General features: G+C 36.4%; 1 protein-coding gene across 3 annotated transcripts; it reads right to left on the bottom strand.

The window, feature by feature from the left end:
* Positions 1-3,889: 3,889 nt before the first annotated feature.
* LOC113296992 (G-type lectin S-receptor-like serine/threonine-protein kinase At1g34300) lies at positions 3,890-10,749 on the bottom strand. Of its 3 annotated transcripts, XM_026545364.1 has the most exons (3): positions 8,474-10,749; positions 6,875-7,124; positions 3,890-6,292 (listed from the first exon to the last, which is right to left on the bottom strand). In XM_026545364.1, exons 2-3 carry the CDS (start codon positions 6,960-6,962, stop codon positions 4,059-4,061), a joined length of 2,322 nt encoding a protein of 773 aa, XP_026401149.1. In that variant the 5' UTR covers positions 6,963-7,124; positions 8,474-10,749; the 3' UTR covers positions 3,890-4,058. The 3 variants fall into 3 exon arrangements, with proteins under 3 accessions (XP_026401149.1, XP_026401148.1, XP_026401150.1); XM_026545363.1 differs by having other exon boundaries at positions 3,890-7,124; XM_026545365.1 differs by lacking the exon at positions 6,875-7,124.
* Between the last annotated feature and the right edge of the window lie 667 nt (positions 10,750-11,416).

Raw genomic sequence — 11,416 nt, 5'->3', positions numbered from 1 at the left:
TGTGTAATTGCACCATAGATCACTAAAAACAAGGTCATTTGGGGTTCAGATATTTTAATGTTCCATAAACATGACTTCATTTGTTTTAATTTTTTTTTTTTTTTTTTTTGTACATCATCATGCTCATTAATATTATAGAACTTCGGCGAATTAATCCGTGATAAATCAATATATTCGTTAAAATAATATTTTTTTCCAGTCCTAACTTGAGCAACTGTGCTAAACTAATAACTCCACTAACATTATAAGATAATAAAAATTCAAATTTTCACTAGAGCCGAACTAATATATAATCTAATAATCAGTATGATAACACTACATTATGATGCCTTATTAAAATAGGATTCCAAAGTCGTTTGTTTCTTATTCACATCTCAAATATGTTGTAGTCTCTTAAAAAGTTCCGAAGTGATTTTGTTGTGTTGTTCTTATTATTGTTTTAATCATAACATCAAAGTATATATATTTACACACATAATATATGCAATATATTATCAGATTTTATGCCATAAAATATTTTGAATTGAAATTAAAATCTTCCGGTATTTGTTATTATAGGAAAATGATCTACACACTTATCTTTAAATATTAAGTTAGGTATGTTTCGATATGTTAATAACTCATTAATTTATCAATAAATTTATACTTCGCTAAATTGATAGAATTTAGTAATCCTATAACTATTAATTTATCGAAGTTTTGCTGTACCCAGTCCCAGGATCAGCAAGCAATCGAAACTCGCTAGCACTAAATTCTTTACCGATCAAAAAAGTCAGCAAGCGAGCTCACAGGCCTGATAAAACTTCTTTCTTATGTCTTCTTATGTGATGTATGGAATAAAATATAATATAATCAACAAACAATTGGCGATAGGAGGTCTTCTTGTTGTTGTTTTTCGCTGAGAGGGAAGTTGAAACTCATTCCACGTTGCTAGGAGGCACAAGACAGATAATGAACAAGCAAAAAGAAAACAAAAAACAAAACGGGAAGGATAAATAAAACAAAGAAGAACAAACGTAAAAAGCTCACAGGTGACATGCTATTGGTTTTATATCGAAAATATTTTCTAGTATATCAATGACTTCAAGTATCAAACTCTTCAAATTGGCGGCTTCCGTTTGCCAGTAATGATACATAGCATCTTCTGATCTTGTTCATTCCGTCGCTCTAAACTTATATTAAATGACAAGGTACTGAATAGTGTTTGATTTGTCATTTTGGCGGGGACTATTGACCGCGTCAACCACAAAAATCTGTTTCCAATCTGTAACCGTCTAATAGCAAAACAAAAAAAAAAAAAAAAAAAAAAAAAGGAAATTCTGCAAATGCACGCATGATACAAGTGTAAGCAACAATTTGTATTACAAAAGAATCCTATTATTGGGGTCGTAGGGTACTGGGACTTTGGGGGCTTAAAATACTAATTGCACCCAAAATGTAATAGGGGGAGACCTCGTTTATGTAAAATATCAAAAATATCCTTACCCTTAAATAAATCAAAATCTAAGTTTTTTAATCAATTATATTCTTCTTCTTCTCCTCTTCTTAATCATATATCATGATGAACATGATGATCATAATATCATCATGATGAAAATGATAATCATAAAAAAACTGAGATCTATTATTCTTTTTCTTCTTTTCTTCTTCTCCATCGCATCACGGTATCATAAAAAGAAAAAATTAAGAAAGTCCACCATTTATCTTTGCTTTTGATTGCCAAAATGCTTCGATTCGATTAAATTAGAGTTTAAAAAAATAAATCTTTGAAACTGTTTACGGTTGGGAGTTCTTAATTTTCTAACCGTAAATCATACTTTATGTTTTAGAAAATAGAATTTCCTAGCCGTAATTTGGTTTACGGTTTGGACTATTAAAATTCACAGCCGTAAAATGTTGTTTATGGTTAGGAAATGCTAACCGTAAGTGATTCTGATAATCATGAAAAGAAAAAAAACAGAGGTTGGGTTTCGGTTAGGATTTCTTAACCGTAAAACAGAAATACGGTTGGGAAAATTAAAATTCCCAGTTGTAGATGTCGTTTATGGTTAGAATTTCCTAACAGTAAGTTGACAAAAAATTACAGAATGAAAATATTTGCATTTTAATTTTATACTCAATCTTGGAATGAGTACTGGTTTATTTATACTTGGTAAGAATGAGTAGTATTTTATACTCGATTTCTAAAAGAATATCAGATCATACATGATTCTATCAGATCCTACTCGGTTCTAGAATTTATACCCGATTTCAAAAAAAATATAAATTCATACACGATTTCAAAATGAGTATAACTTCATACACGATTTCACAATGAGTATAACTTTATACTCGAGTTTAGAATGAGTATAACTTTATACTCGATTCCAAAAAGAGTAGAAGTTCAAACTCAGTTTAAGACTACGTATAAAGTGATACTAATTCTCTAGTCATAAAATGAGAACAAGTATATATCAAATCCAAAAAAAAAGTTCAACTATATACTCATTTATATAGAGTAGAGCTCATTACGGCTGAGAAATGTTAAATTCTTAGCCGTAAATTAGGTACACGGTTGGGAAACTAGGAAATCCTAGCCGTAAATGTATGTTTACGGTTAGGATATTCTAGCCGTATGTACCACACCACCTGCAGGTTTTTTGTGTTACGGCTTGGTCGACCTATCAATTTCATAGCCGTAATCCGAAAGCGGTTAGGAAAACCATACATATAGTTTTACGGTTGGGAAGTACCTAACCGTATATTACTATGATAACCAAAAAAGCAATGAACTCCTGGTTACGGCTAGGTATCATGTCTGTAACCTAGCCGTAACATAGACTCAGGTGATTCTGGGCAATATAACGGCCAGAAGTTTTTCACTTCCCATCCGTTATCTGTATTTACGGCTGGGAGTTCCTCAGTTTTCAACCGTGGTTATCTATTTACGGCTGGTTCGACACATTTTCCTAGCCGTAACAGGTAAAAGACTCAGATTTTGCTCTGATTTTTAACGGATTTGAATCAATAAAATTACTATTGGGAGTTGATTATAAGGTTTCCTTGAGTATTGTGACGAAGAGTTTCATAATTTTTGATCAAAGTTTTTCAAAAAAATTTCACCTAAATCACCATTTTTCCTTCTTCAAAATCCAAGAAAATCAAGTTTTGATTTACAAAAGATTAATGATTTTGATTAGTTTAATTCATTCACTAATACTGATTAGTTAGGTTAATCATTTTAATTAGCACTAATTAATTGAGGGTAGATTAGGCATTACAAAAAATAAGATAAGGGGTTGTATGAATTACCATTTCATGACCCCATGAAGTCCCAAAAAAACTCAGCCATTTAAAGCCCCAATAATAGGATTCTTACAAAAAGAAAAAAAAAAAAAAAGGTAAACTCAATTTCTTTTTTTGCATTGATTCAGCTGCTGATTACAAAAGGGAACTATGCACTTCCTTGCGGATTAATGAGCTTGGCGAGACCAACATCCGTTGGAGTTTTCATCCAAAAGTATGTTCTCTGGTTTTATATCACAATGCAAAATGCAGTCTCGACACTCCTCGTGCAGGAAGGTTATTACTTTTGCAGAAGAACCCTAACTCCCAATGGGCCAATATGATATCTGTGGAAGAAAAACACAAGTTTTTCGATTTTGTCAGGTTAGGCTAGTTCCCTGGTTGAACTAGTGAACGGAACCCGATGAATTTATTGAATTTTCTCATTCATAACTTTTTGGATCACCACGGACTTGGGCCGATAAGCTTTATCCCGTGCCTCTTTTTAATCTTTTCATGTTGCTGTGACTCCAAGAAAATGTTTTCTATGAATGATGTAAATCCATCAGTGTAAGCAACAATTTGTATTACAAAAAGGTAAATTCAAATTTTTTGCATTGATTCAGCTGATTACAGAAGACAACTATGCAGTGTACACTGGGGCTGCAAGTCTCTATAAGAAAAACACTAACTAATAGTATTAGCAAATTCTAATCTAAATTCTGACTCAAAAACTAATGATAAGATAGAAACTGACTGGTTTCAGTGAGCTTCCACAGGGAATGATTACCTTATCATTTGTACAAATAATCACTTCTCTGGGTCTCAACAGAAAATGATGATGGAGGGGGAGCATGGGCTAAACTCCCAATACTACTGCCATGTGAAGTTAAACTAGGCCCAACTATAGAAACTTCTGTTGCAGCCTTGGGGGATGGCGCCATTTCAATAGAAGCAATCCCTTCTAACATCTGGACTACTTTTCCCATTTTTGGCCTCTGGGATGGCTGCTCTTGGATGCACCAGAAGCTCACCTGAACTGCTCTCATCACTTGTTCCATGTCTACCTCTTGCTCGATAAGTCTTTTATCAACTATGTTAAAGATATTTCCCCTCTCAAACTCTTTGTATGCCCAAACAGAAAATCTTAGTCCACCTGTCTCCTCTGAAACGTCAAAGTTTCGCCTCCCACCTACTATCTCCAGCAAGACCATTCCGTAACTATAAACGTCGGATTTTGATGTTATTGGAAGGTTAGCCACCCATTCTGGAGCCAAGTACCCTCTTGTTCCCCTGATACTTGTCAATGTTTCAAATAAGTCATCTCTTGGATTAATGAGCTTGGCCAGACCAAAATCCGAGACCTTGGCATTGGAATTCTCATCCAAGAGTATGTTCTCTGGCTTTATATCACAATGCAAAATGCAGTCGCGACACTCCTCGTGCAGGTAGGTTATCCCTTTTGCAGTCCCGAGTGCTATGTTGAACCGAGTTTCCCAGTTCAACACCTTTCTAGAATTTTCTTCCACATTGAAAAGTGCATTCTCCAGGGATCCATTTTTCATGAACTCGTAAACCAGCAATCTGTGACGACTTTCAGTGCAAAATCCGATAAGCCTCACCAAATTCAAATGGTGTGTGCTACTTATAATTGCAACCTCCATTCTAAACTGTCTCTCCCCTTGTTCAATCCCTTCAAGTCTTTTAACTGCAATTACTGTTCTGTTGGCAAGTACCCCTTTATAGACAGACCCGAAGCCTCCTGATCCAAGCTTGTCCTTGAATCTCTTTGTTGCGCGATGCAATTCTCTGTATGAGAATTGAATTGGAGCCCCAGAAGTGTAATCTAGCAAGGAGTAGTGTCCGCCATACTTTGGACTATAGCTATAGCGCCAAAACCAGAGACAAACTCCAATGATACACACACAACCCACAGAAACTAAAACAACAACAGCTACAACCCCACTGCGCAAACTAAAAGTTTCACCATTCGGGGCGCATTGAGGTGGTGGATTAGGGATCACTGGTCCACAGATCTTAACAAAAGAAGTACTAATAAGAGCAGGAGAGTGATACCCACTAATAAACTTGGACCTTTTCATATAACAAAGTCCTGAACCATCAGCCAGGGAGGTGGATGCATCACACTCTGAATCCACGAGGCAATTTGATTTACACGCCACAATCCCATTAGTAAATGCCTGCGAAGGAAGCTCAGGTGGGTAAGTAAGGAACCTAGTATTCTCTAATTCCATCATGATTGGATTACTAGGACAGTTTTCAATCTCCACCTTCCTTCTGCACCCTTTTCTACTATCATTTGGATCTGACAACTCAAAATTCCCCGACGGACAACCGCATACAGCGCCTGATTCTTCAGTATATCTACAGATACCCATGTCACCACACCACCCATAAACTAAACACTGATCTTGAACAGCTGCCCATGTCTGATTAAATACTCCACTACCCTTAACAGAAGTATAAATTCTCAAATTTCCATCAGAATCAAGCCTTAAAAATCTATAAGTATCAGTACTACCCTCTCCATAATCACCAGTAGATGCTATAGTAACTGGGGATGAAAGCGTTCGATCGAAAAGCCTGAAAACACCAGTCTGCAGAAGACCTAAGTATGGTGCATTTAAGTTGGTATCATCTATTGAAGGATTAAGTCCTTTATTCCAGTAAATTGTGTTAGTATTCCAACTAAGTGTAAGATTACCAGACTTAAGCAGATTAAAAGAATATGCCCCAGACTTTAGAATCTTATCAGTAGTGAAATCTTGGCTTGGCAAAATTGTATTAGTAGGATTCTCAAAGGTAGACCAAACAGAGAAATTCGAAGCATTTTTAAGAGACAAATTACCTGACTCATCCAGTGTTGCAACTGTTATGCCTTTATCCGCAGTATTTGATTCCCAGAGAAGTTTATTCGAAACATGATTTATTAAGCGGAGATTACCATTACGAAGAAACTCGAAACGTGAATCGGAGTCGAGAATGGCAGTATTACCAGCTTCACCACCTGCTCTCCAAATGAGAACGTTTGAGAATGAGATTCCAAAAGCAAAGAATGAAGGAGAATCATTGATGGGTATGAAACCAAGTGAGAAAGTGTTTTTGGATGAATTCCATTTGTTGTTTGGTTCAAGAGTTGAACCCAATTTAATATCTGTTGAAGAAACTGTGTTTATAAAAAGAAGAGAATATAGAATTAAGATGATTATAAATGAAACTGAATCAATTACTACCATCTCTCTCTGTATCAAATTTTACTGTTCTTCTTCTGGTTATCTACCTGAGAACAAATGAGAGACTCACGGATGAAGACATTGAGTTAAAAGGGTCTTGAAGAAAAATCTTATACCTTTAATGAAGAGAAAAGAAATGGAACTTTTGAGAGGGACGGGGTTTTGTTTTGAACGAGCTGACTTTTAGTAGTAGACTCAACTTGACTTAGACCGAGTCGTTACTCGGTCGAACACTGACATAACTTCTGTCAATCTAAGACTGAAACTAGACACAGTATTAAAAACCGGGGTTGGACACAATAGTGCAAAACTGCCGTTTCGGAACTTGGGAAGAAGACTATCTTATTCTAACTCACCGTGAGCCACAACAACATTTTCTGTCCGGCAAATAAATCGGCTATCTGGCGCAACAACATTCAATGCTCTGATAAAACCGGTTGCCATAAGTGTTCAAACACCAGCATTTCATCTCATCAATGCAAAGACCTTCTTCCTCCATAGAAACAGACTAGTACTAAGACATCCAGAGAAGTCGGGACCAGGTATTGCTCATTTTCTAGATGTAGGAAACTTCAAATTGAAAACTCTTGACCATCGAAGAAATTTCTGAATTGAATATTATAAGTGTATGTGAGAAGTGAGATTAGGTACAAGTTTTGGCAAAGTAAATGTGGCGGAATTCTTTTATCAAAAAGAAAGAGAAAACATGGCTGAATTTTCTTCTCTTGGACGAAAATCAGCAAAAGTTATCAGTAAAGAAACAAAGCTAGATTTATAGTTATACTAGTACTTACTTATAGTAATGATGATGATATTAAAGTGTCCCTTCACATATGATGGTGCATATCGAAGTCTTAAAGATGCTATACTTTATATTTTTCATGTACAAATTTTCTCTGATTAGGTAGTAATATGTCGCACTTTCTGAAAAGTATCAACGACATGTTCAATGGATATCAAAAGACAAAACTTACAGTCACTTTCTTTACTTGTGAGTTGTGACCTTGTGTAGGACCTTAGGTCGCCATAGGTCTTGGATTAAAATTCATTGCAGCGGTTGTTAGGCAAACAGGTAGAGTAGACCAAAGTCGATTGTCAAGTACTGTTGTACAGGCCATCACAATAAAGCCAAAAGTTAACATACATGACATGAAAGAGATTGAGTGCCGACAGTTATACCAAAAACTTCTAGAATATCACATTGCACACCAACAATTTCTACCGATTACAAATAAGGAAAAATATCTGGTCATGCCATTGTTGCCAGACCTTATGACATCCCCAGCAATTCTTCTGTTGAGAAGGAATGCAACTGACCCAGAGTTAAACAAAACGAAAATTATCCAATAAATCATCCATCTGTAAGAAGATGGCAAAATCTTAGTGGCCAACATAATCATTCATTGTCCTGCATCCTAGATGTCCTAGATGCAGCCAGCATATGCCATGATTGTTAGGATACAAAATATTGCCTACTTAACTCTATTGTTCTTAGGAAATTTAGTGACGACTGACAACAAACCTTAGTGCTGTTTCCTATTCAAATTTCCATTTCTAAAAATATGAAACCGATTGTACCTAAACTCCAAGAAAGGAACACTCTCATACTGCTAGGAGAGCTCTCCCTTTTCAATCATGTAACTTCGGTGTACTTAATAGATCAAAATGTATAAGAACGAAACATAAACTAAAATATGCATCACATTCCATAACTCCAATTAGATCAAGTGCACAACGAATTGCACATTAAACAAAGCAATATAGCTTAAGTAAAAAAAAAACAAACTGCCATAGAGTTGGGCGACATCAAAACTTACTCACAGTAAGCATTACATAATACTCCTTAAGATAACGTGCAAAGGTTTATGCAATCTCAAATTGAAACCCAAACAAAATATACGCAATGACATGAAAGAGTAAGGAGAATATTACTTCAAAGGATCAGCAAAGATTACCAGTAAGTAAGCGTATCCAGGGATCTCTCATTTTGCAGGCTGCTTTGACGTCATGGCTTCAGCTGACTCCATTACTTTTATATCTTCTTCTCCTAACTCTTTCAACGAAACCAAGGTGGTCTTGTAACGGAACATTTGATTAAATGCACTAAAATTCTTAAGCTCTTTCGAGATTGAAGCTATTGGATCATAAATACCAAAAGTGTCATAATCGAAACACAAAACACTGCCACTCTTGGTAAAGGCTAACGGTTCTCTTTCGGGAAGACAAAACAGTTCACTCCAACCCAATGGCTCGTGTTCCACCTGCTCTTCCATGTCAGGAATATCATTCTTATTTTTCAGCAGCCATATGTCAAAACATTCAGTGGCTTCACGGGTACATCTGATAGCATAATATAGAAACCCGCCCACTGGGTTGCACCAATACCGCCACGGGTGTCCGACACAGCGACGTGTCCGTGTGTCCAGTACGGCAGTTCTGAAAAACTATAATACGGGGACACAACGGTATATGTTGAAGCGCCGTCAATTTTTAAGATATATATAGAAATGTAAACGAGAAAACCACACAACTGCATTTGTTTTGCACTTGTTTACAACAGCACAAGTGTATTTCTGCTAGCACATGCATGTTTTCGATTATAATTTTCCTTAGAGGTAGGGACCTTTAGTTCTCAGCTGTTTCCTAGTTTATAGTAAGATAGAAGTATTTTAAGTGTGTCTGAGTATGTGTGGCCGTGTCCATACGGGGACACACGATACAGGGAGCCCCAAGAAGTATTGGTGCAACCCAGCCCGCCCAGTTCACCTATAGTATATTGATACCACAAACCCTCTCGTGGCAGAGGAGGTGGTGAAAGGAGGACACTTAACTTCTCCTCAGTCAAATCAAATACCAAAACCCTTCCTTCTCTTTTATCCCTCCAATACAGCGCTCCATTCACAAAAACACCTTGTCCATCATAAACCTTGTCAAATTTAGTATCCAACCTCCCAACATTTCTCCACCCATTGCCACTCCCAAGAGTATACACCGCGACCTCGACAGTATAGAGGTCTTTCCTTAACTTATACATTTACACAACTTTATACTCATTGCTTAAAGGAATCCGCAGGACCAGTGAATATACTGATTGGGATCCAAATCTCTGCTAAATTTTGGAAGCATAACATATTCCCTAGTCACAGGATTACAAATACAAGTAGTATAATCTTTGAATCCATAAAGACAAACTAAACCATTAAACGAACCAAGAACCATATGACCAGCAGTTATAAATGGAGGGGTTAAATTGATTCTTCGAATACCATCAACAAGTTTTTCATCATAATTCTCATTATAATCAAAATAGTAAAGCTGTTGATTCTCGGCTAAGACAATAAAACTCACCTTACCTGAAGAAAGCAGAGAAATATTTTTGGCTTAGTGATGAAGATCTAAGGTTGACTTTGGCCGTGTGATTTTGACCATTGGTCAAACTGAGTTTTTCTTCCATTTTCTTCATCGTCTTTGTTGGATCTGGCTTTCTCTCGATTAACTTCTAGTGATTGAGAGTGTTTTTTCAACGGTTTCTCAGCCTCTATCTTCGTCTTCCCAGAGGATAGAGGGCTCTGTTAGGGAAGCTGTAGCAAAACCTTCTGTTAGTATTGGATCTAAGAGTTTGGATCCTGAAGTTCCACCGGGTTTTGAGAAATCCCCTCCTCCGAAATTGGCTCCTTCGAAAGCTTGGGCTTCTTTCTTTGATAAGCAAAAGGATCCTGTCCCTGAAGTAGAGATTCCGCTTTTTCATCCTCAATTTGAAGATGGTAAGAGGGTTATTACTCAGGTATCTACAACAACCTTCGAAAAGGAAATTAATCGCTGTGAGAATATGGTGGTTGGATTCTTTGCGGGTAAGAGACTTTCTTATCATTTGGTCAGGAATTTTGTTTCTAGGGCTTGGAAGCTAAAGGTAATTTCAATCTTACAATCAAGGGTGATAATATGTTTATTTTTGAGTTTGATTATGATGAGGATCGTAGAACTGCTTTGGAATATGGTGCTTTATTTATTTCACAACAATTCTTCTTTGTTAGACCTTGGTACAAGAATATTGAACAAGATGTTGTTGAATTGCGCTCAGTTCCTGTCTGGGGTGAATTTGAGACAAGTTCCTCTTTATACGTGGAATGTTGTTGGATTAGGTATGATATCAAGTAATATTGGAGTGCCTATTATGATGGATAAACAAACTCTCAATAGGACTAGAATGAGCTATGCAAGAATGTGTGTGGAAATCACGGCTGATTGTGAATTTTCTAGCTCTATTCCTCTTATTATAGATGGAAAGGATACCGTGGAGGTCAAAGTGGAGTATACTTGGAAACCCTACTAGATGCACAGAGTGTAATGTTTTTGGTCATTCTTTAGTTAAGTGTCCTAAGAAGCAAGCAAAACATGTTCATGTGGTGGTGCAAAAGTAGGTTCCTAAAAAATCTGTTATTACTATGGATGAGGATGGTTGGATTACTAAAACTTCTAAAAGAGCTAGGGATCCAAAGGAAACTGGTTCTTATACTTCTGAATAATATTTGGATGATTCTGATAAGGGTCAGCCAGATATTATGGAGGAGGGTACTGATGTAGTTCATATTGATTTTAATAGCCCAGTCTTAAATTCAGAGCCTATTATTCAGCCAGTAGATCCTCATATTTCACTAAAGAATAATAAGTTTATTCTTCTAGATAGACTTACTGAAGAAAGTAGTGAAGATGGTCAAAGTTTTAACAAGGAAAACTTGAATAGAGATGATATTGACTTGCAAGAAAGGCAGTTTGGTGTAAGGGTTCACTTCCAAAAAAAGATTGCTCTTAATGCTATTAATGCTAACCTGCTCCCTAAGCTGACAGATTTGAAAAAATCTGCTAGAGGTATTAATTCTTCTTCTAAACCTAAATAA

The sequence above is a fragment of the Papaver somniferum genome, chromosome 7 (assembly GCF_003573695.1).
Source record: "Papaver somniferum cultivar HN1 chromosome 7, ASM357369v1, whole genome shotgun sequence".
NCBI lineage: Eukaryota > Viridiplantae > Streptophyta > Magnoliopsida > Ranunculales > Papaveraceae > Papaver > Papaver somniferum.
This window is presented reverse-complemented; position numbering and strand designations above follow the sequence as displayed.

Excerpts from the sequence above, each read along its gene's own strand:
- LOC113296992 (XM_026545363.1), bottom strand. The coding sequence starts at position 6,521 with ATGGTAGTAATTGATTCAGTTTCATTTATAATCATCTTAATTCTATAT.